We start from the raw sequence: 25,462 nt of genomic DNA, 5'->3' as shown, positions 1-25,462 counted from the left end.
GGACCTTTTTTCGGGTTTCTAAATTTAGGCTTGAACCAAATTTAATCTATTTCTACTATCTTGCCCCCCCAACCCCCGGAAAGCCGATGGTTATTGTGATGACTTTTTATAAAACATTGAAAATACATTGTTATTCCCTTCCATTAAGTCTGCGCAGTATTAGTCCAGTAAACCTACATTTTGCATGTTAAATGATTTCTCTCAAAATTGTTTTACTTGGGTCAACAGCAATGAGGAGGAAGTGTTCATTCTATCTGTCAAAAGACAGTGAAACTGCCCAATCCGGGATGGAACAGTAAGGCTCTCAATTTTTTGCACCCAATATTACTCTTAACTTTTTTTTAAAATGCAAGTAATATAATCTGGGTGAAGCAGACTTTCTGCGGGAGTTTTGAGGAGAAGCCCGCTAGGGTTTTTCGCGGAAGTTACGGTAGGAGAACCCCTGCAGAAATTACTGCCGCCTGTTTCACCCAATTCTGTCCCGCCCCCCACAAAATTAGTAGTTGTGAAATAAATACGGTAGGGATCAGTTTTGTTTTATTTATTTTCAATGCAAAACATCTACAGCGAGACTTGTACATGATGTGGTCCCAAATGGAACAGAAGCACCAAATTACAATGTAAATATCAATAAGCATTGTTGTACCTGTCGGGCAGTGCCTGTCACATGGACCTCTGACGCTTTTTGTGTTGTAACTTCATTCCGATGAGTTCCTATAAGCCAGTAACATTTTGTACTTTTTTTAAAACCCGCCTCTCACTAAGTGCTTCAGAGTTCCCAGGCAGCCATTGATAGAGTGCAGCCCATCAACTAGTAATGCAGTATTATGCTGGTGCTTTACTGAAACTGCTGCATAATAAAATGGTTGTAAAATCAGAACGTGGCTGCCTTGGTCACATTTGCTTTGCAGAACCAGAAGCCCTTTGGAATGGACGATGGCTGAACCTCCTTCAGTTACAAAGCTGTGCAATTTTCAAACCGTATCAAAATTAACTCAATTTATGCAGCATAAAATGCAATCTTCCAACAATGTTTCACTTTTTACAAGCTATGAGGCAAGTAGCTAACCAATACAGGCGTACTCTGTATAAATATCCACGTGTACCTTGGTCCTGCACACCACTGCATTGAATATAAAAGCATCAAAAACATTTAAAAATCTGTAAATATAAATGTGTAAAAGCATCACTTAAGTCGTTACACTATTGGCTGCATGCTACACACAACAGGAAGAATGTCTCTTGTTACAGTCGTGTCATTTTCCAATTGGAAATGTTCCTATACTGTTAGTTTTGAATGTTCTGGGCATGTAGCATAGATCCCAGCACCGCCATCTTGTGCTATAAAGCAATTGCACTTTTAATTCTGAACTTGTTACTAGGAATGGGGCCATATACTGAATGTCTTATTACTTATGGCCTGTTGGTACACCGCGCCCTTCTATCTTGAGGTTCAGTTTCCAAATTATTCCTTGTATTCAGTCAGACTAATGGAAATGACTGTCTTGTTGCATCACAGCATTTCAGTGACTAGGTACTGTTGGTATGTCTATCGTGCACTAGTAAAATAGAACAATAGATGCTTATTTCAGGCTCTGCAAATATTTAAATTTAGTTAAATCCTGAGCCAGTATGTACTCAAAAGTCAACTGACATATGATGGGGAGTTTGTGCTCTATTGAGACTGCACTGCAGTGTGCTTCCTACTCAAAGTAAAAGAGCCTGCTCCTGTAATCTTAAAAGTTGTTCACTTGGTAGTAAATACTTGGAGCCTCATTTATTCTTGAGGGTAATTTGGGCAAAAGGGCCTATTTGAATTGAAAATGTTAAATACTTTCAATAATGGTCCTGCAGTGGCCCATGCCCACTGTTAAGATTTGCCATCTGCTAAGCTGAATGAGTTTCTACAAATTGGAATCTATTCCTACATTCTCCATCCCAGTACATTTAAACTGACCTTTTGTGTTAAAGTACACTTATACCATTAGCAACAGCCTGAAACATTGTGTGTAGGAGTACTGGGGAGGCTTCACCAACTGGCATCCTCGCTAGAGAAAAAGCTAATTGTCTTTGGTAAATACCCTACTGCTTTGCGTCTTCGCTCACATGAGCCTGGTAGTACCACAAAGGTAGGAGTATTGGATTTATGGAATCCAGTGGGCATCTTAAGTGGAAGAGTGAGCAGATTTCAGTATGTGACTAATTCTGTATTTGCATTCACTATAATGGAAACTTGGTGATAATGAAGCCTGAATCTTTTAACCTAATTAATGTTTAGAATTATACAAGTCCCAAATTTACTTCCTGCTCTGTGCTAGGATGGGGTTCAATCTCCCATCTGATCTCTATCCAGTTATACTTGCTGGAAGTGAATGTGTGGATTTTGGGCGAGGGAAGGATTGGAGTCAGGTGGGATGGACTTCATGGTAAGTTAGCTACTATCTCACTGTCTTGGCTGATAGCCAATGGCAACTTGAGTTGCCATTCTTTGTAAGGAAACTTACCCATGGGTTGCTCTCATGGAGAGTAGCAATAAGCGGAGAGGGGGAGGAATTTATCTTGTATAAAAAAAGTTCATGTAATGTGTTGTGACTATGCTAGAGTTCTTAAGTGTGAGTGAAGTGAATTGTACTGACCTGCTTCTCTGATGCAAATACCTGCAATAACTTTTTATTAACAAAAGCAAATGGAATAAATCAGATCATAGTGCATGAAATACATGTTTCCTGATAGGCCCACAGTGCACCACAAACTGATAATGGATCAATCATCCTCCAAATAAAAAGCCTTGTACACGTTTGTATTTTGTGGAGTTTCGACTAAAAATGCCTATTCAATGTAAGGAGTTGCATTAGGAGCCTGATGATTAACCTGACTGAATAGCTTAAGCTCGAGCAGCTAGTATCCTGACTGGACTGTATAACATAGTATTGACATACCCAACAAGAAAAAGCTAGCTGATTGTCCTATCGGGGATGATGCGGGCCCCGGGCTTAGTGTGAAGTGTAGATTTGCAGTTTAATGATTTTTGTTTGTGCTAGTAATTCACGGTACACTGAATAAGAGACATTCCCTCCTGGTGCAGATACTCTTGATACCGTTATTGCCCAGCCACATAACTAATCACAATCTCACAAAAGCAATTTCCCTGCATTTCAAACCCCGTTCTAAACTATTCCACACTCACGCAGCAATCATTACTGTAAACCATTATAGCTAAAGCTTTGCAAAATCTGTAATTCAGATTTAACATTTAAATTTACAGTCAGCAGTTTTTAATTAAAAAAAATGCAAGTTCTACCTGAAATATTCAACAGTTGCGTACCCTTAAAAACTTTATTTTCCTGAACTTTGGAAAAAAAAATTCCATATAAAAAAGCGATTGTACGATGCTGTAGGAAAGCAGCTCCTTTCTCTAAATGAAACTTCCTAAGGAAATCGAATATTAACAATCCCAAAATTAAAAACTCCACAAGGTTGGAATTGTAGCCTATCTGTATTCCTATTCAGGTCCTCTGATTATCGTTTAGATCCAGCTCTGTGCAGATTTGTATTAATTTGTTTCATGACAGGACCCAGGTTTTGGTAAGGGTTTTGTTATTAAAGTAGATGCTCCATTTATTGAGCATTAAAGCTTTGGCTAGTGTCTTCTAACTGCATTACTCTCCATATGGCTCTAGATGTGACTGACTTTGTTTTGATGGTTCAGAAGCATGAAATGTGAAATTGAGTTGCACAGTCTTAAAATCAAGTTAAATGCTTATTAAAATTGGGTTGCTATAGTGCTTGCACTCCCGCTGACACTGACTGACGACATCAACTGTGTCCTCGGAGTCTGTTTCGAGTTTAAATTTACTCTGGTGGCTAGCAGTTTTAAAAAGAAACAAACCCATTTCACTGGTTCAACTTTAAGAAAATGTTTGAGTTGAATCCCAATAAAAATTAGTTGGAGCTAATTAAGCACTTCTGAGGATCTAAACTACAAGGGCATTTTTCATACTTTTTCTCCCCCTCCACAGTATGCAACTGTTTTGAACCCGCTCATAACAATTTGATTTCTTATCGTCTACGTACACAAGTGTATGTTTTAGAGGAAATTGGTGCGTGCGTACTTGAACAAATGGGATTCTCCTCACAGCAGTTCCCTTAAAGATTGCTGAATGACTTGTCAGAAACAGTGCCCATTTATCTCTATGTATAGCCGGAAGATGTACATTTTTCCATTTAAACTAAAATGTAAGGCCCAATCCATCCTGAATCTGGATTTCCTAAACTGCTCTATCAAACTACGTAGAGTTCATCCTGATTCCACAATATCCACAAACAGGATTCTTTTCAATGTTAACCATTGGAGCAATTTATTTGTGCAATTTCTGATTACCAGTGCTTTCTTTGGGTTGGATGCAAATAATTTGTGCAATGGTACATTTTACACTCTTGGGATGAGAGGGCTGTCCTATGATGAGAGATTGAGCCTATACTCTCTGGAGTTTAGAAGAATGAGAGGTGATCTCATTGAAACATACAAGATTCTGAGGGGGATTGACAGGGTAGATGCTGAGAGATTGTTTCCCTGGCTGGAAAGTCTAGAACTAAGGGGCATAGTCTCAGGATAAGGGGTAGGTCATTGAAGACTGAGATGAGGAGGAATGTCTTCACTCAGAGTTGTGAATCTTTTGAATTCTCTGCCCCAAAGTGCTGTGCATGCTGAGTCTTTGAGTACATTCACAGCTGAGATAGATAGATTTTTGGACTCTAGGGGAATCAAGGGATAAGAAGATCGGGTGGAAGTGGAGTTGAGGTTGATGATCAGCCGTGATCTTATTGAATGGTGGAGCAGGCTCGAGAGGCTGTATGGCCTACTCCTTTTCTTATGCATGCAATGTGAATGATGTTTTAACACCTGACAGAAATCACAGAAACCCCACAGTGCAGATAGAGGCCATTTCGGCCCATTGAGCCTGCACCGACACATATCCCACCCGATCCCCGTAACCCCTACACCAACACATATCCCACCCTATCCCCGTAACCCCACGTATTTAATCCCCCGTATTTAATCCCCCTAACACTAAGGGTCAATTTATCATCGCCAATCATCCTAACCCGCACACCTTTGGACTGTGGGAGGAAACCGGAGCACCCGGAGGAAACCCACGCAAACACGGGGAGAATGTGCAAACTCCACACAGACAGTCACCCGAGGCCGGATTCGAACCCGGGTCCCTGACGCTGTGAGGCAACAAATGTCCTTGTAAAAAGATCAGTTCATGGGATATTGATAAGTAAATTGATTAAGTAAAGGCAGAGCCTACAGCTCTAGAAACTGTGATGTACTTTCCTGAAGGTAATGCAATCTGGATTGTGTCACTGCAAGGGGACAAACTGGGTAATCTGATCGGGGCAGTCGTCCATATAATGGGATACATACTCTATTGCTATAGATTGAAATAATCCTTCCGGCAATGCGATAGTTGTCTCCTTGACTTGCAGCTATGATATTCAGTTCCAATTCCAATTCGATAATCATCTTTTGAAAGACCAAACTGATTAAAACTGCAGAACTTAAAACAGGAGAGGATTTGAGTTTTACAAAGGGTGACCCAGGCAGTGACATTTCTTGTTTAAGTGCTCCCACAATACCCAGAAAAGATCCAAAAAAATATTTCATGCACACTTCGGTAACTGCACAATCGCCGTGGCAACTTCAAACTTCACAAGACTTTCAGTGGGCAAACACACTAGCCTAGAAGTTACGAATGTGATATTGATTTATGAGCGCAAAATGTATTCATATTGCCCATAATGCAGACAGATCTATTTCTAGGCCCAACTGCAGTGATCACTAAACTTCCTTTTGTTTTAAGTGCTGGGAAGTCTTACAAAAATGCAGTGTGGCTTTTGTCCTTGAGAGACTGCAGCTATCGGAACTAATGCTTTATAAGTGTAATGTCCCCTTCACTATCCCAAGGGGTAATGACGATCCTGTTCTTTCACTTCACTTACTCATCACTTTATTTAAGAATTCATCAGGTTATTCTGCGGGGGCTTCTGATAAGTCACTCAGCTGTGCAATCTTTTTCATTTCAACACCAAAAAAAAAATGTGCAAATCTAATGGCAGATTTGGGCCATGCCAGAGGCCTTTCAGTCAAATTAAGTTGCTGGGGTTATACATAACCAAAAGTTGGGCGAACACCCTTGAATTGTCAAGCAATGGCTTTTAAAAAGATTATTTTTCAAGATCATTTGCTTCTGCTACAGTTGGTATCTCTCTCAGCCTCTACTGCAGCAGAGTGGAGAGAACATTACTGACACTAGATTATTGGATTTTATATATTTTTTAAAGTTGAGACTTTTACGAAAATAGTGCTAGAATGTCCCCAATAAAGAGCAGTTTCCCTGCAGTTCAACCAGGTCTCTGACATCGAAGAAGCAGTGCAAGTAACGTGAATGTCGAGCTCCAGTTCTTTGGAAGGGAGGCACTATTGTATCTAAGTGATACGGATTCCCAGTACTTGTTCCAGTTCTTGTCTGCGTTGCTGAACCTGTACAGAAAAAAAACAGACTTCATTAAAACGTATAAAATTCTAACTCATTGAAGCTTATAAAATTCTAACAGGACTAGACAGACTAGATGCAAGAAGGATGTTTCCTGATGGCGGGGGAGTCCAGAACCAGGGGTCACAGTCTAAGGATAAGGGGTAAGCCATTTAGGGCTGAGATGAGGAGGAATTTCTTCACCCAGAGAGTGGTGAACCTGTGGAATTCTCTACCACAGAAGGCAGTTGAGGCCAATTTATTAAATATATTCAGGAAGGAGTTAGATATATTTCTTGAGGCTCAAGGGATATGGGAAGTAAGCAGGGACAGAGTACTGAATTTGGATGATCAGCCATGATCTCATTGAATGGCGGAGCAGGCTCGAGGGGCCGAATGGCCTACTCCTGCTCCTATCTTCTATGTTTCAAGTTTTGAATGCTGTGGGCCCGATTTTATATTGCATTGTGTAAGTTTTGCTTTGTAGCATTGGTAATAAAGTTGCCACTGCCTCCCTCCTTCCCCCACATCAATGTCCTGAAATTATGCCGTGGGATACCAGCCTATGAACATTTCCTACATTGTCTGAAACTTCCTTATCTGCTAGGTTACTGGAGCTGTTGGCTCATTTAAAATAACATTTCTGCAAAAACAGTGGAGGAGACCATCATGCGAAACATTTTAGTGATTTTAAGGTCTTTCCTTTTTCTTTCTTTGGGCTGTACATCACTCGTTGCTCGAGTTCTGGACAGCTCACCTGCTCCCAGGCCTCCGCCACTAGGCCTCCTCAAATCATCTGCACGTGAGTGAGCAGCAGGAGGACAGACAAAGAGCCTGGACTTTCCACTTTGCCTCTCCCTGCGGAGGTGTCTGAGATCGGGATTGTGCAGGGGGAGAGAAGGGGTCAAAGTGACCATTGATCGTGTTGAGAGTGCTAGAACCTGGTGGTATTATGCTCTCCAATCTGTCACTCAAAATGTCGGGAAAGCAGTATTTAAAAAAAAAATGTTTTTGCTATATTGAACATCCCCAGACGCCCTGAGGGCATTAAGTGTACATTGGTGAATGACAAAAGCAAAATACTGTGGATGCTGGAAATCTGAAATGAAAACAGAAAATGCTGGAAAGACTCAGCAGCAATGTCCCCTCTAATTTTTTTTCCCGCTGCGCAGCCCCTTTAAGAGGCTGCACAGGCCATTAAAAATACCGCACGTGTGCGGTTTTCGCACTGACAAGCTGGCTGCGCGGGATCCTTGGAATGCTGCGCGGCTTAAAGGGAATGGCGCTCAGCAGGTCAGGCAGCATCTGTGGAGAAACAGTTAACGTTTCAAGGTCAATGAGCTTTCATCAGAAACGTTAGGTGAATGACAGGGGGTTTTACAACAATGCGGCAGCTTTCATGGTAATCTTCTGATGCTGGCCAACAAAATGACCAGTTCATACAGGCAGTATTGCGGTTTGGTGCTACAGTTTTGATCAGGTTCGTTCTAATCTTAAAGACAGAATTGACTGGTATTTCATATGAAATCCACATGCACTTGATACATTTCGCTCTTCCCTCCCTTGTTCAACCTATGACAGTTAAGTCATTAATTTAGGGTCCCAATAATGGAAGCAACAGCAAAATGAGCACCTTTGTTCTTCACACACCACAAGAAGGCCATAAGGAGCTAAAAATGACAAAAATAAGGAAATTCCAGAAAGAATAGAAATGAATGCGAGACCCAAAGCCCATACAGGCTCGCAGACGGGATTCAAATGCTCCACTGCTTGTGACTTACATAGATCCACAGCCAAAGGCCTCAGTGCTTATCACTCATTTACATCTCTCAAAATCCCACTACAAAAAGAATTCGGATCCAAACAAGGCTTTTACAAACAGGTTCTGACTGCCTCTGTTTCACTGTAGGGTTGGCTAAACTCCCAAACCTATCCCCGCCTCATCTCCCTCCAGACTACAGCTGCAGCCATCTAAGTTTACACATCTCCAGATCAGATAGCCAAACCTCCAGACAGCCTCGGAGAAGAAAGTGAGAAAGATGGAATGATGACAAAAGACTGAAGAGGAAAAGGGATAAAAAAGAGATTACGCGGTATAGCATGTGGAGTTAACTTTCTAAAGTAACTGCCTGTAATTGTGCTCGGAGATTATGGCAGAGTGCTGTGATACAGAGCTCTCTAGAGGGGTTAGGGACAGGGCGTATATTTGCACTTCAGATTCTCCACACACCAAACTCGCAGTCTTAGCTGTGCTACCAATTGGAGCTGCTGAGCAAACACCAGGCACTTCTCCAGAAGAGAAGAAAAGAAAGAAACGTGAGACTAAGTCAGCCCCTAGCCACTGTTCTTCACTTGAAAAGCCATGGCTATTGTCAATCAGGAAAACAAGCGCAGAAAAAACTTTTAAAATGTGGCACAAGGAAACAACTGACCACACCTCGACCATTCTTCTCTCTTCTCCTCCCCTCCAACCCCACCCCCCCACCCCCAGGTTTTGCATTCTCTTTAAAACTTGAACAGTGGGATTTTGGTTCACACATTTCCAAAAGAGTTAAAGCCCTTTAAACAGGGGCGCCTGATCTGCGGCCCGAGCCTTGGCAATCTGGTCCTTGGAGTCCAGGCAACTCGGCTCCTATTTGTGATGACCTTTCATTGGTCCAGTTCTGAAGAAAGGTCATCGACCTGAAACTTTAACTCTTGTTTCTCTCTCCACAGATGCTGCCTGACCTGCTGAGTGCTTCCAGCCATTTTTGTTTTTATTTCGGATTTCCAGCATCCAGCAGTATTTTGCTTGTCTCAATCTGGTGTGTGCTTATTTCTTATTTGCTGATTTACCTTGTTTGAATTTTGTGGTGCTGGAGATTTGGAAAGTGTTGTTCGTAGCACTGTTGACTCAAAACTGAATCGGAACACAACATCAGCAACTTATGGAATATGCAAAGTAATGGGAACATGAATTTCACTTTAAATGTGATCCCTGAGGCTCCACAGTATGCATCTTTACAGCCCACAAAGACAGAAAGCGTGTAACGTATATCCAGTACCTTTGAGAAGATGAACCTTCCGACCCCTTCCTGTGTCCAAGGCTCATGGTAAAACTCAGCCTTTCTCTCCTCCTCTGGGTTCCCAGTGACATCAGTCATAACCTGGATCCAATTCAGAGCATAACTGAACAAAGAATCTTAGCACATCAAGTCTCAAAATTAAACAATTACAGGAAACTTTCTGATATCCGGCACTGACGGGACCGAGCTGGTGCCGTACCATCAAAACTGCCGTACAAACCAGCGTTAATGTTAAAACATACGGAGCTTTTGAGCTCCGTATGAATCAACAAACCCTGTTGCTTACAGCTTCAAAACAGTCGGCCGCAGCTTAAAAGCGTCTCTGTAGCTAAGCAACAGCTTCAGCTAGACCTTGCAGAGCCTGACTGGAAAAAAAAAGCAACGAGAAGTAAAAAAAACTTATAGGAAACGGCTCCTGAATTTTGCTGGTAGATAGAGCTTTCCGGACATCCGGTTAAACGAAAGTTTCCTGTACATGGTTGCACCGTGGAGTTTCCCCCCCTCTAACCAGAGTGGAAAAGGTTTTGTATAAGGGCTAATAAAATCTTGTGGGGGAAAAAAACCCACAACGCTTTTATGCCTGAAAAATTGTGGGCTACTCAGCCTCAAAGTTCCTCACCAGGGTACAGTGGCCCTATAGTTACACCTTGGGGTGCTAGCCTGCAAACGCCCAACGCACCGTCTGTAATTTCACCCTCCATGATTTTAGCAGTGGTGTTTAAAATGAATGGGTTAACAGCTCTGCTAAAATAGTGGAGAGGGAAATGTCAGGCCTTGCATGGGCAGCATTCATGTGCCAGTACCCCACCACATAATTGCAGAGCCAGTGTCTTTTGAAATGGTTTCTATAAAAGATAATTAAGGTAATCCTATACGGTACTTCCTTTCTGTTATAACACTTTACACACAGTTATATGCTGAAGGCAGTTTGTAAAAAGCCAGAACAAGACGTCACCTGTATACGATTGTAAGTCAGGATCAGCCCGTGTACCCTGGCCTGCTAGTCACTGGTAACTATTCAACCACGCAGGCTAGAGATTTTGGGGGGAGGGGTAATTTTCAACTTGTGAGTTACTTCTTGACTCCATGGGACCTATTTCCTGGTCTACTTATATGTCAGTTCTAAATAGTTAAGAACTAGTGCTAATCCTGTCCGAATGGCTAAGTGTCAACAACACTTACATTTACTGAGATATAATTTTCATTTGCATAATTATTCACATAACCAGGTGCAGATCTGGACACAAAACCCTCATCCCAAATGACACATTTAGTTCAGAAATTTTATTTAACAGCTTAAACTATAGAAAATACTGAAATATTTTTATTTTTTCCGGTGATGACTCGTTTATGTATATTTCACCTGTTTACATTAAGGCATGGGCTGTTCCAGTTCTCTCTGGGTATTGAAGTGAATCAAAAGCTCCAGGAACACCTTTGAAATGTAACACTATGGTTATGTGGTAGATGAAAGACTTTTAATTATACAGAGAAGTGGAAAAGTCAGGCTAGTTGAACCAGATGGCTTAAATTTAAATCTGTTTAAAGCAGAAAAATGTTTCAAATAATCTACTAGGTAAGGCAGTAGTGTCAAAGATATTTGGGGAGAACAGAATGTGGCTGGCTTGTTAGAGAGTTGGATGTGTTTTGAGGGGCTGAATTGCCGTTGCTTATCCTTGACTGTTCTTGTCAAGTCGAACCCCAATGTCAGCATCAAGCACACTCATTTCAGGTGCAGCAAAGCTTAGAAGAAGTTATTTTTTTAATGTCAGATTATTTGTTTCCCATATTTTAGATCACTCTTGTGGGATATGTCCCAACTTCCTGTACCTTCAAAAGTCTCCTCGTCTTGAGATCTAGGTGTGCTTTCACTAAGGTGCCCAGGAAACAAACAGCAAACCCTGGTAATTGCTTTTAGCTACTGCTCTTACCCAATGTCTTCATAAGATCTCAATAAGTCACAGCCAGAGGTAGAAAAGGCTTCTTTCTTGCCATTATTGAGATTCTTACCTTGTAGTCTCGGCACTGTGACTTTATCCAGTCCTGGATAAACTCCTGAGGGCGGCTGCTGAAGCTCAGCATAAAGTCACGTTGGATCTTCAACTGATTGATAGATTCAATTGTGTCATGAATCTAGAAAACAACACATCCGCTTATTATTTTTTCAATACACTTTTAGAATCTTCACAGTATCATCTGATCAAACTCTAGCAAAACATTCTAATTTGTGTGTGTGGAAGACAGCAAGTTTAATTTTTGCTCGTCTCTTGCAGTATAATGGAGGGTGTAAGAGCAGAAACACGTAACAAGAAAAAAGCCATTGAGCTTCCCCCAGCAGACAATATACAATCCACACTTCAATTTACAGTGGTCAACCCGGCCAATTGCATTTCACAGATGGTTTCCATGGTCCTAATAGGGCAGGAAGCAGAATGTTCCATAGAATATCCGACTAATCTGTGTCGATACTTATCCTTATAGACTCCAATCTTTTTTCTTAGAGAGATTTGCCCACCTTAAAGGGTTAATTGTCATGGTGTTAACTAATAATGGAAGTATGTTCCACATATCTGGAGGAAGATAATTCTTCTGGCCTTAGTCTTTCTTGAATTAATCACTTTTATCCAGTTTTGAGATCATGTTTAGGCTTTTCAGCACTGGTATTTTTCATAGGTATGACTCAGTCTGCAGAACCACTTTAATATAAAAATCAGAATTATATTAATAACTCATCATAATAGATGATAGATCAAAATAAAGGTCTTGAACTGAACTTTGTTACTCAGGTTTTCAAACTGTAGACTGTACAGCACCATAAGGTTAGAAATACAAGGAATGTCATGGATGACAGAAGACCTTTAGGCCCTCTGACGTTCATCCCGATGGTATACTAACTTTTACATTGTCACACTGACGTAAGAAAACTCACTAAGCACTTGGTTTGAGTATAAAACAAGGCTTTAATCAACTGTTTCACAACCATGAGATTCTAGTTACATCACTAGTTCCTGATTACAGAAACATCCTGAGCAAGCTGGGCCCACGCCCGAGTATTTATACTTTCCTTGGACGGCGCCACCAGCTGGCCGCCCAGTGTTATCTCATGAGTCATTTCTACATGAATGGTAAGATTCATGACACACACCAAACTGTATTCTGAATAACAACAGAAAATGCTGGAAAAACTCAGCAGGCCAGGCAACATCCGTGGAGAGAAATTAGAGTTGATGTTTCGGGTCAAAACCCTTTTTCCCTTTTTCAAAACTGGAAAGGAAATAAAATAGATCGAAGGCAGGGCTGCGATAGAACAAAAGAAGTAAAAGAGACATCAAGAGGTATTCAAAACCAGACGAGATGGTAATAGGACAGTGGAGACAAAAGACAGCTCAGATTAGGTGTGAAGTGTACTGGCAGGATGAGAGACAGCTGCCGTGTGGGAGAGAGAAAAAAAAAGGGGGGGGGGGTGAAGGGAAGACCCAAAACAAAGGGGTGGAAAAAAAAAGTAAAAATGTAATAGGGGCCGAGGTTATGATCTGAAATTGTTGAACTCGATATCGAGTCCGGAAGGCTGCAAAGTGCCTAATCGGAAGATGAGGTGCTGTTCCTCGAGTTTACATTGAGCTTCCGTGGAACAGTGTAAGAGGCCAAGGACGGTGAGGTCCGAGTGGGAATGGGGTGGTGAATTAAAATGACAGGCGACCGGAAGCTCGGGGTCACCCTTACGGACTGAATGGAGGTGTTCCGCAAAGCGGTCACCCAATCTGCGTTTGCTCTCCCCAATGTAGAGGAGACCACATCGTGAGCAGCGAATACAGTATACTAGATTGCAAGAATTACAAGTAAATCGCTGTTTCACCTGGAAGGGGTGTTTGGGGCCCTGGACAGTGGGAAGGGGGGAGGTATAGGGGCAGGTGTTACATCTCCTGCGCTTGCACGGGAAGGTGCCAGGTGAAGGGGAAGGGCTGTTGGGGGTGATAGAGGAGTGGACTAGGGTGTCTCGGAGGGAGCGGTCCCTACGGAATGCTGAAAGGGGAGGGGAGGGGAAGATGCGTTTGGTGGTGGGATCACTTTGGAGGTAGCGGAAATGGCGGAGGATGATCCGTTGAATGTGGAGGCTGGTGGGGTGAAAGGTGAGGACAAGGGGAACCCTATCGTGGTTCCAGGAGGGAGGGGCAGGGTTGAGGGCAGAAGTGCGGGAGATAGAACGGACACGGTCGAGGGCCGTGTCAACCACGGTAGAGGGGAATCCTCGGTTGCGGAAAAAGGAAGACATGTCGGAAGCGGTATTCTGAATACTCTGATACTGTTTTGATCATGTTGTTTGGTAGATTACTCCAAACATTTATCACTCCTGAATTAAAGAATGTCTTCCTGACATCCGCTTCAAGTTTATTTTTCACCAATTTCCATTTACCTCCTCTGGTCTGACTTTCCCTGAAGTAATAATCTGGGTTTAGCTGATCTATACCATTTAATATACTGATGATGAATCCTGCCTTTCCACACTGTAAAACTTAAGCTTCTCTAATCTTTCCTCAGAGCTCATCTGCTGGAATCAGTCATGTTGCTCTTTTTTGGTACCCTTCCAATGTCTTCTTTGTGGTATGGTGGCCAAAGCTGAACATAGTACTTTAAAGTGTGGTCTGACCATTGGATTGTAAAGCCTTAGTGATTCTTCTGTAGACTCATATTCGACTGTTGTGTCTTTACATTAGCATCGTATTTGCTCATTTAGTCGCTTTACTGTGTGAGGTATATTGGTGGGGGCAGGAAGCAGGGGTTCATTTCAAAGTCTAAGTATGTCAGTATTGACTGAGATTGGACAAGATCTAAGAATAATCAGGGTTGGAGAAGGGTTCAAGAAGAAAGAAAAAAAAAATCACACTTTTGTGCAAACAAACAATACACAGCAAGGATATACAAAAAAATCCTTGATTACAACACTTTGGCCTAGAAATTCACTATGGCCCCGCCAGCTGGCTAACGCCCAAAAGTTAGCGCTGGGCGGGAAGCCTATAGCGATCGTCAGATATTCATTGTTAGCGCCCCAATTCGGAAGCGGGCGCTATACCAGGGTGTGCCCGCCTCCGCTTGGTGCGCTGACACTGAATATCAGCGCTCTTGGCGCCGCTGCGCCAGGCGCTGCGGAGCGGCAGGCTGCGGTACTGCAGGCCTCCTCCTTCTCTTAAGGGGGAGCTGCCTGCAACGGGGAGATCGCCGCTGGATAGTGCCGGCAAATGAGCCCGGCACCACGGAGAAGTGCCGGGCTCGCGGAAAGCAGCCGGCAATGCCGCGGGGGTGGGGTGGGGGTGGGGGGGGGGTGGAGGAGGCCGGGGAAGGAGGTGCGGGCAGGTGGCCGCCGCAAAAGCGGCCGGCCGCACCTTCCGCTTTAAAGCGCCCCACTAAGGCAGCAGGACGGCCCCGTTTTCTGGTCGCTGTTTGCGGCCGCTTCGGAGGCGGCCGCAACTAAATATGGGGATCGGCGCCGTTTTGGGGCGGAACCGGGGCACTGCGCACACCAATGACGTCATCGGTGCCGGCGCAGCGCTAACGGCTACCGCCGCCAATACCGCTGCGCTGAATATCTGCGCAAACTCATTTTTGGCGCAAAATCACCCTTTAGGCGTTAACTGGGCGCAAAGCTGGCAGCGCCTTAATGAATTTCCAGGCCTTTGTCTATAAAAATAACCAGACTAAAAAAAAATTCACACACACATACTTTCACACTCTTCGATATTAAGGTATTTCTTTAAGAGACTGAGTAGTGATGTTTGTGAAGTTCCTTTCGGATGACCATGTAAATAACAAATATACCTTGGTGATAGACTTTGAAGTGTGTGTTCTTTGTAGTGTAGTAATATGTTATTGCACTATGCTGGCTTACGATGGGTAATTTTGCAGACTGTTGCTCATGGTGAACATAGGCTGAAAAGCAAGGGCTACAATACTGGAGCTCTATCTCCACTACCATGCCTGCCACTAGCAAGACTCTGCACTGGGAGTGATGCCTCACAAAAGTGCCCCGAGGTGTAGTGAGCCTCCATTTCTTTACATGATTTGACTGGATTCCCTAGACCCCATTCAAAATGAAGGACATTGGAACTCAAACACTGTATCACAAGACATATTTACATTGGAAGTGCCATAAACAGCAATGTACAGTACTCCTGGTATCAATTGGCACTCTTCAATATAAAGGGCTAGACCTGCAGGGAGACAACAGCATCAGAGACTCAGTTTTCAGTGGATCTTGCAAGGTACCATCGTTTACAACTAAACACATGCAGACAGATTCTCTCCCTTTAGCCATGGGAAGTCTCCCGCCTTCAACAGGCCTTGATTGGATCAATAGCAAGAAAACCAGAAAAATTGGGAGAATGGTCACAGGTCGTGGGTCTGGATTTCTCCCTTGGGAAACCTCAATACGATATAAAAGTGCCTATAGTGGCGGGAGATGGACACATGTCCTCCACTCTTCACACACTAAGGGCAGGATTTTCATTGGGCCGTGGAGGCGGGATTGGAGGTGTGTGGTGGGTTAAAATCTCGAAATCGGGGGGCACGAACCCATCCCGCCTCCATGCCAATTTCAAAGGAGGCGGATACCCGACCTGTGCTGGGAGCCGCCTCCCCGAGGCGGGAAGGGGATTAGTGCCAATTAACTGCCTGTTAACAGGTAGTTAACAGGCAGTTTTTAGCCTAATCCCTATTTTTATTCCTGAAGTGTGGGATTCCTGACGGCTCCAAACCACGCCAAGTTAGCGAGGCGGGCCGTCGGGCTGAAGGACTTGGAGGGTTCGAGATGCCCGGTGTTCAGGTGAGTGATGGGTGCATGAGTGCAGAGGTAAGTGTGTTTGGTGTGTGTAAAGTGTTTAAAGAAGTTTTACTTACCTTTACAGCCTTCCTTCCTTCAGGTCTCGGGAGTCCCTCATCTCACCGGCACAGAAAGCAGAATGGCCGCGAGCTGTCAAAAGTTGCAGCATTCAGCTTTCTGTTCTGGAGAGATCTCTAAATCAGCCTGAGAGGAAGGAATTAACTTGGAGTACAGATTGTCAGTATTTGACAGCTTCAAAGAGCTGTCAAACGCTGATATTTCACCTGTCAAAAGCTCTTGACAGATGAAATGTCAATCTGTGACATCACTTGTTGCCGGGTGGCCCTTAAATGGCCTGCTGAGCCCGCTGGGCGGGCTCAACAAGGTCAATCAAGTGAAAATCGCGTGGGTTGGCCACAACTCGATGGAGGCGGGACTACAACCCCGAAAGTTGTAGTCCCGCCTCTTACCCGCCTCCAGTATCAAAATCCAGGCACTGAGATCAGATGGCACTGAGATCAAATGCTTCTCTACAGGAAAAAAGAAGAAACTGGCGAGTTAGGTACCACTTTTAAGCTGAGATAGAGCTACCCGCAGAGGGCGGGATCGATTATGCCGAATGGATAACAAAAGCACATCTACACCGGTCCCCAGTTATACAGGAAGAGTGACCCAACCAAGCAACCACGCTAAAAAAGTTGTTGTGCACTAATGTCTGGCTGTGCATGATCTGGAAGCATGAAAGCTATTGTACAAAGAAGCACAACCATGTCATCAATCTGCCCTCCTGTAAATACCTTGTTGAGAATATAGACCATGATTATATCAATATGAAAATCAGCAATTTTTCTTTTGCAAAATATTTTTTGAAAAAGCATTTATACCTCGACCATTAATTCATAAATGCGTGTCGATTTTTCTATTTTAATTTGCTTATTTGTGAAGAGCGGTTCCTTGAGGTATAATTTATTTATACAAAAACACAAGGTTCCGGAGGCTGTGTGGGAAGGTTTGCAGTCTGCACTGAGAACAGCAGTCTGTCGTTCCAGTCGTTGATGATGATGGATCTTCGGTGTAATTCCATCATTTTCTGTTTCTATTACAGAGATTACACTGCCTCGCACAGCAGACTCAGCATGGTCCGAGGCAATCATGGCCAGTATGATTCTGTGAGCTCATGGCTTCTATAATCCCTTGACATAAAAGCAAGCCAGATCTCCTCAAGTAAACAAGAAAAACAAACCCAGCTCAACTCTTCCACCTTCGCTCAGCTACCCCTACATACCAATGTTCATATTCATTTTCATATAAATACTGACTTGATAATTTATTAGGCAGCGGAAAAATAGATCAAAGCCCCTGAAATGGCTGATGATAAATCAACTGAACTACAAGAATGTGGTGTCGGCAATAGTCAGACTACAGTAATGCAGTCTCTAAATGCTATGCCTTTTGGGCACTTCCAACCTAGCTCTGTGAAACCACTGGACCAAATCTCCTAGAGTTCAGCACTAATTGAGTAATGCCACTCACAACAGGCCATTAGAGATAGCTGACATAGGAAATGCAAAGTCTTGTGGGCACTGCCAATTCACACTCTCTCCTTCTCTATCACTCCACCAAATTAGAAGGCGATCAGCACTCTGTTTAGAAATTCAATCATTTAATAAAGATTCTTTAATATCTTTTTTACAAAATCCCTGACTCATTCACTGTGGCAATAAGGGAATATGGAAGGGCTGTGAATGTTTCCAGTGAGGCAAATCAGAAGGGTCAGGGAAGCCGATATCGATAGGGAAAGGGAGGCAGAGGTCGGGACAGGGAGGCAGAGGTCGGGACAGGGAGGCAGAGGTCGGGACAGGGAGGCAGAGGTCGGGACAGGGACTGGATTTAGCTCTGCCTGTAGCAGTCCAGAAATTAAGTGCAACAAACTGTTGCAATCCAATTCTCCATTCCTTTCATTTAATCCTAATGCCAGTTCTCATCATCAATCTCAATTACACTATAGGGATTAACAAACTGGATCAATTCCCCACTTAAAGAAAGACTTACATTTATATAGCGCCTTTCACGACCACCGGACGTCCCAAAGCGCTTTACAGCCAATGAAGTACTTTTTGAGGTGTTTAACTACCTCCAATTAAAACTAGTTCAATTTTGCAGGCTTTCCTTTATAACCCTCGTTATCTTTCTGTAAACAGTCAACAGTACATCACTATCCAATTAAAGGGAGGATGCCCAAAATTAGCACAATATTCCAAATGTATTTTTTCCTGAGTTGTACAGCTTTAAAATAACCAAAAGCAAAATACTGCAGATGCTGGAAATCTGAAATAAAAACAGAAAATGCTGGAAATACTCAGCAGGTCAGGCAGCATCTGTAGAGAGAGAAATAGAGTTAATGTTTCAGGTCGATGACCCTTTGTCAGAACTGGAAAAAGTTGGAGATGTAACAGATTTTAAGCAAGTGTAGGGGCAGGGAGAGGGGGGAGGGGCAGGGATAGGGGGCGGGGAGGAAAGAACAAAAGGGAAGGTCTGTGATAGGTTGGAAGGCAGGAGAGATTAAAAGACAAAAGGGATGATGGTGCAAGGCGAAAGGAGATGCTAATGGGACAAGTTAAGAAACAAAAGGTGGCTCTAGATGAAGTGTAAATGGCAACAGCTGCCATGTGAGAGAGAGAAATAAAATTGGGGCCGAGGTTATGGTCTGAAATTGTTGAACTCTATGTTGGGTCCAGAAGGCTGTAAAGTGCCTAATTGAAAGATAAGGTGCTGTTCCTCGAGCTTACGTTGAGCTTCGTTGGAACAGTGTAAGAGGCCAAGGATGGAGAAGTCAGAGTGGGAGTGAAGCGGAGAATTAAACTGACAGGCGACTGGAAGCTCGGGGTCACGCTTACAGTCTGAACGGAGGTGTTCCGCAAAGCGATCACCCAATCTGCGTTTGGTCTCCCCAATGTAGAGGAGACCACATCGTGAGCTTCTAATCAAATTTCCATAAGGTGCATCTCAATACACGTCTAGCCTTGCTAACAACAGGATATATTGAGGACAGATTTTCAGTGGTCTCACAGTTAAACCCTTTTGCTTTACACCTTTACTAATGGACACCCATTTACTGAGCACTTGTTTCCTGCTCTACCTTATATGTACATACCCACATTAAATTTAATCTGCCATTTCTTAATCCACCTAATTATTATGCCCAGCTCAATTTGAGTGGTATCAATCTCCCCTGCACTACACGTGGCTGCATTTTTATGTATTTGTATATTATATGTAAACCTTCCTATCATTTATAAATTCTGCAAACACCAGAGGACCCTCAAAGTTTCTGTGAAATTTTACTAGATACTGGCCCCAGATAGTCATCATCTCCTGCTTTCTATTCCCAAGGCAATTTTCAATCCTGTTTTGCTAATCTACTGTTGATTCAATAAACCTTTATCTTCAAAAGATTAAGGTGCAGAACTTTTATCAAACGGCTTCTGAAAATCCAAGTCAATTCTCTCCACTGGATATCCTTTATCCATAATAATGGTTACCTTCTTACAGAATTCCAGTAAATTTGTGAGGCATGATCCAGAGCTTCTAAATCCACGCTGGCTACTCCTCATTGCTTCTACTCTGTAAACAAACTACGATCTGGTCCTGTTAAATTCACTAAAACATTTCTGCTCTACTGATGATGATGTTATATATTTTGGGAGATTCGGAGGTAAAATATATCTGCTTGGTTCCAGATATCATAATGGCATTAAAACTTCTGAACTTTTACACAGCATGTGCTTTATTGACCTAAACATATGTCTCCAGATTCCCAAGCCTGTTTGACTGGATCTGGAATTTGTTCACCTGCATCTGTGAAAAAATCCTTTAGCACGTCTCATCCCCATGATATTTCTGCCCAATTTATCCCTTTAAAGGATCTTTCAGGACCTGGAGTTTCCGCTGGTTTTTTTCCCCCCCAAGCGTAATTCGCCCAAAATCAGCCAAATCGAGTTTCCGCGATCTTTTGCGCTTGTTTAAAAAATATCGTGCTAGAAGCTGACCCCACCCCCAGACCGAATTAATCACCACTGGGAGTTTCCGCTAATAGCGCCCGTTTGAGGACCTTCGAGGAGGCTCTTAAAAAATTACACCGGTTCTTTTGGGCGCAAGGACACTAATAGACACAATTTAAAAGCTTTTGAATGTAATTTTTTTTAAATTAAGAAACTGACTATAACACAATAGAACTAGCAAAGGGTTCTGTATCTTTTTTTTAACGTCGTTTTCAGTTATTTAAAATCGAGTTACTCACGGGTGGTAGACTAGACACTCTGATTAAAATGCTTATTTTTTGTGATAAACCCACTTTCAAAGCAAATTATTATTTTTTTAAAAACAAATTATGTTCTAAAACGCTGCCCGATTGCGCTGGTCGGTGGCAGATTTTGCGTTCGGCGATATGCAAACGAGTTTGAGCGGATATATGAGAAGAAGAAAAAACTTCTCATAAACTAGCACAATTTTGGGCGCAATTGCGCCCGGATCGGCGATTGCGCCCAAAGCGGGAACTTTACCCCAGGTGTTTAAACACCATCTGTTTTGTACACAACTAATGCAATTTTTGGATCCCTCGCTGCTTTCTACCATGCACCTAACTGGTGCTCGCTTATTCCTCCTAACATTTATTTTAATTTTCCTCAATTGAATTTTGTGCGACGGCCAGACCTTACTACTTCTGCTCTGTTCCATTATTTGAAATGTTAAATCTTAGCCTTTAGTTTATTGTGATCTCCTTATTCAGTCTCTGTGCCCTTGGTGTTGCTATCATTCAGCCTTAAGCATACGACTCACTTTCCAGGTTTCTGCACTTATAATCTTCAAAAATCTCTGATGGCAATGGTATGGGTACGGTAGCCTAGTGGTTGTGATTTCAAACCCATTTGTGGGCTCGCACCAGAAAAACGACCATGGAAAATACTGAATTTTTGTAAAAATCCAACTGGTTCACCAATGGCACAGAATCGATGGGCCAAATGGCCTCCTTCTGTGCTGTACTATTCTATGATTCTATGTCCTTCACAGAAGGGAGCCTGCCACCACCTGATTGCGGTACCACACTACATGACTCTAAATGCCCTCCAGGCAAATAGGGGTGAGCAATAATTACTGCTTTGCCAGCGTTGTCTACATCCCGAGACTCACCAAGGCTTCTTCGGCAGCACCTCCCAAACCCGCGACCTCTTCCACCTAGGCGCATGGGAACACCACCGCCTCCAAGTTCCCCTCCAAGTCACACACCATCCGGACTTGGAAGTATATCGCCATTCCTTCATCGTCGCTGGGTCAAAATCCTGGAATTCCCTCCCTAACAGCACTGTGGGAGTACCTTCACCGCACGGACTGCAGCGGTTCAGGAAGGCAGTTCACCACCACCTTCTCAAGGGCAATTAGGGATGGGCAATAAATGCTGGCCTTGCCAGCGACACCCACATCCCATAAACAAATTTAAAAAAACAAGTTAAAAAAGTACTATGTCTTAGCTATACCCTATTCTGGAACATTAAGGTAACTTGAAGAGATGCAGATAAAATGTACAATAGGAACAACCCACTATCTTTTGATGATATTTGCAAATGATGATTATCGTGGAAAAAAAATCATGGTTAAAAGTCCGCTTTTAAAAAAAGGAAAAGCTTCCTGCGTTGAGACTTGAAGCGGTTGTGCAAATAAGCCAATTGAAATAAATAAGATGGTTCAGAAACCTGAAGAAAATAGTTTGCCAAACTTATTGCACTGCAGACAAGAATCATGTGGGATGAATTCTCCCTTTGAATAAATGTAAGTGAATCTCAGGCAGTGGAAACTATTCAAATGCGATGTTACAAACTGTAAAATGGTTGGAAATATTGATGTATGCAAGGCGGCTATCCAAATAAGTAACACAAAGGTCTTTGAGCAATTCATGTCACTAAAGGGAGTGTGCAATATGTTGAGCTAATCAGCAGGACCCGTCATAATCAATTATATACTAGAACAGCGCACTGATCACGAGTTAAATAGAAACATAGAAGATAGGAGGAGTAGGCCATTCAGCCCCTCGAGCCTGCTCCGCCATTCAATGAGATCATGGCTGATCATCCAAATTCAGTTCCCTGTCCCTGCCTTCTCCCCATATCCCTTGATCCCTTTAGCCTTTACCACAGGCTGACGTGGCTGAACGTTGTAAGACTTTACTGGAAACCCTTTCAGCCACAAGGACCTGTGGCAGTCCATCAATATGATATTGTATATAACTACTAAGCAATAATCTATGCGAGATAATATAAATATTAATGTTTTAGTACAAAACAGTGGATGTTGGCTGCAATGACAGCATGGGTGTCTGGATGTTGTAAGGTGGCTATTCAATGCAATTGGAATATGCATTTGAAGGAATTTAATAAAACGAAAGACTTCAGCAACAACAACTTGTATTTATATAGCGGCTTTAACGTAGTAAAACGTCCCAAGGCGCTTCACAGGAATATTAAAAGACAAAAAATTTGACACCGATCCACATAAGGAGAAATTAGGGCAGGTGACCAAAAGCTTGGTCAAAGAGGTAGGTTTTAAGGAGTGTCTTAAAGGAGGAATGAGGGGTAGAGAGGCGGAGGGGTTTAGGCAAGGAATTCCAGAGCTTAGGACCGAGGCAACAGAAGGCACGGCCACCAAAGGTTGAGCGATTATAATCAGGGATGCTCAAGAGGGCAGAATTAGAGGAGCGCAGATATCTCGGGGGTTTGTGGAGCTGAAGGAGATTACAGAGATAGGAAGGGGAGAGGCCATGGAGGGATTTGAAAACAAGGATGAGAACTTGCATTTATATAGCGTCTTTCACGACCACCGGACATCCCAAAGTGCTTTACAGCCAATGAAGTACTTTTTTTTTTTGGAGTGTAGTCACCATTGTAATGTAGGAAAGGTGGTAGTCAATTTGCGCACAGCAAGCTCCCACAAACAGCAATATGATAATGACCAGATAATCTGTTTTAGTGATGTTGATTGAGGGATAAATATTGGCTACGACACCGGGGAGAACTCCCCTGCTCTTCTTCGGAAAGGTGCCATGGGATCTTTTACGTCCACCTGAGAGGGCAGACGGGGCCTCAGGTTGAACGTCTCATCCGAAAGACGGCACCTCTGACAGTGCAGCACTCCCTCAGTAGAGGTGAGGGTGCTACCAACGGAGCCACGGCGGACATTATAATCTGGATCCTGTGCGGTGTTCTGAAGCAGCATCTCTCTGCAGGTTCCTCAGATAATTTCGAGATTTATTCCCCTATTTCTCTACGATGATTTCTTGTGTATACATTTTACTAATTTATATGCTGCACGTAATATTGACAGATTGGGGCACGTGAGAGGAAGGGTGTCAGAGTAACGCTGTGTGACACTGTGGAAGTGATCATTGAGTTGATAATCCTTAAAGCACTCCTTGAGAAGCAGTGATCATTTATTATGCAGTGTACTGTGAAAGACATTTGGAGGGATTGTTCGGTTAGTTTTGCCAAAGTCATCCATCAGATCACAGGAGGGAATACCTACCCTAATACAGTGTCCTCCAGCAGAAATAAAGTCACACTGCAATATCCCTACTTATACTAGTACCACTACTCCTGCCACGGATATGTTTTGAGATTTATATTTTGCTATCGAGGTGTTTTTGGCTTCCATGTTTCAGATTACTCTCATAGGTGTATGTCCCAGAATGTTTTAACTTGCCTTGCTATCTCGGTAAAATTCATAGTATGCCCGGGTAACAAACAAGAGAAAACTTTCCAGATCATTCTAACTACTGCTTCTATCCCGTGTATTTATGGGATACAAGATTCGGTTTGAACTGCCAAACCAATTTATCAAATAGCGATGGAACCAGCAAATAGTAGCACTAACACAGCATATATTTTACAGCATTTGTTAAGCTTAGCTAATATGTCTTTGCAATAGTAAAATAACAACAACAACTTGTATTTATATAGCACCTTTAATGTAGTAAAATGTCCCAAGGCACTTCGCAGGAGCGTTATCAAACAAAATTTGACACCGAGCCACATAAGGAGATATTAGGACAGGTGACCAAAAGCTTGGTCAAAGATGTAGGTTTTAAGGAACATCTTAAAAGGAGAGAGGTGTAGAGAGGACTAGGGAGGGAATCCCAGAGCTTCAGGTCTAGGCAGCTGAAATTGTTAGTATATCGCAAATACTATTAAAAAAAACTATGATATCATTAATTTTTTTTTTACATAGTGGTTCTTTTTGCTTTTCTCGCTAATGACACAATCTATCTGGCCTAACTAACTCTCTTTGAAGGTTACAGACAGGGTCTCTGATTTGAAAAAAGACAGCCTGATAAATGCTGTCAAAATAATTATGTTAAATTCAAAAAGAGCTGCCAATTTTTGAACAAGTCCCACATTTTTTTTTAATAATAATTGAATTGAATGGCTTGGCGCTTCCCTTAGTCACCTGTCTTTAGACAAAACTGACTAATTATTGTAACAAAGGTATCAAGTTAAGATGGGATAATATTTCAGTGGGTAAAGCTGGTTTGTAACCCTCTTGTGCACCATGACAGAATTAAATATCATACCAAGCTAAACCTTAGACAAAAATGATTCATTTTGTCACTGCGACATCCCTATTTATAGTGGCTCCCACAAACATAACTCCTAGATTAAGGGCCTGGAATCCAATGAAAGTCAAGCTTGATCACAGCAATAGGCTTCAGCCACTGAGCAGATGTGGACTCATAGGGAGTTATTTTGGTGAAAGGGTGAAAACAGGCACTAAGTGGGTGGTTTGCTAATAAGACACAGTTGTTTGAAAGTCTGGTTTTAACACGCAAATGTTTTAATTACTGATTACCATGATTTAAACTAGCCTGGAGGTGCTAAAACAAGACACCTGCAGGTTTAGCATTCAAGCACTGATTAGAAGCAATTTTTCGTGGAGCGACTATATGCAGCCTCCACACACCCACTTCCACCGAAGGTGTGGAGTGCGTTGACTTGACAGAA

The 25,462-nt window shown here is 42.7% G+C and overlaps 1 protein-coding gene across 1 annotated transcript in view; it reads right to left on the bottom strand.

Moving 5' to 3' along the window:
• Positions 1-526: 526 nt before the first annotated feature.
• LOC147101114 (SWI/SNF-related matrix-associated actin-dependent regulator of chromatin subfamily D member 2-like) overlaps positions 527-25,462 on the bottom strand; it is a 53,920-nt gene continuing 28,984 nt past the window's right edge. The window contains exons 11-13 of the mRNA XM_085966300.1: positions 11,615-11,737; positions 9,584-9,685; positions 527-6,547 (exon numbers count right to left, since the gene is read on the bottom strand). Coding sequence (XP_085822426.1) covers positions 6,494-6,547; positions 9,584-9,685; positions 11,615-11,737 — 279 coding nt within the window. The 3' untranslated portion in view covers positions 527-6,493. The remainder of the gene's footprint in view (positions 6,548-9,583; positions 9,686-11,614; positions 11,738-25,462) is intronic.

This window comes from Somniosus microcephalus, chromosome 24 (assembly GCF_052327205.1).
Source record: "Somniosus microcephalus isolate GS21.2 chromosome 24, FLI_Smic_1.0, whole genome shotgun sequence".
Lineage (NCBI taxonomy): Eukaryota > Metazoa > Chordata > Chondrichthyes > Squaliformes > Somniosidae > Somniosus > Somniosus microcephalus.
This window is presented reverse-complemented; position numbering and strand designations above follow the sequence as displayed.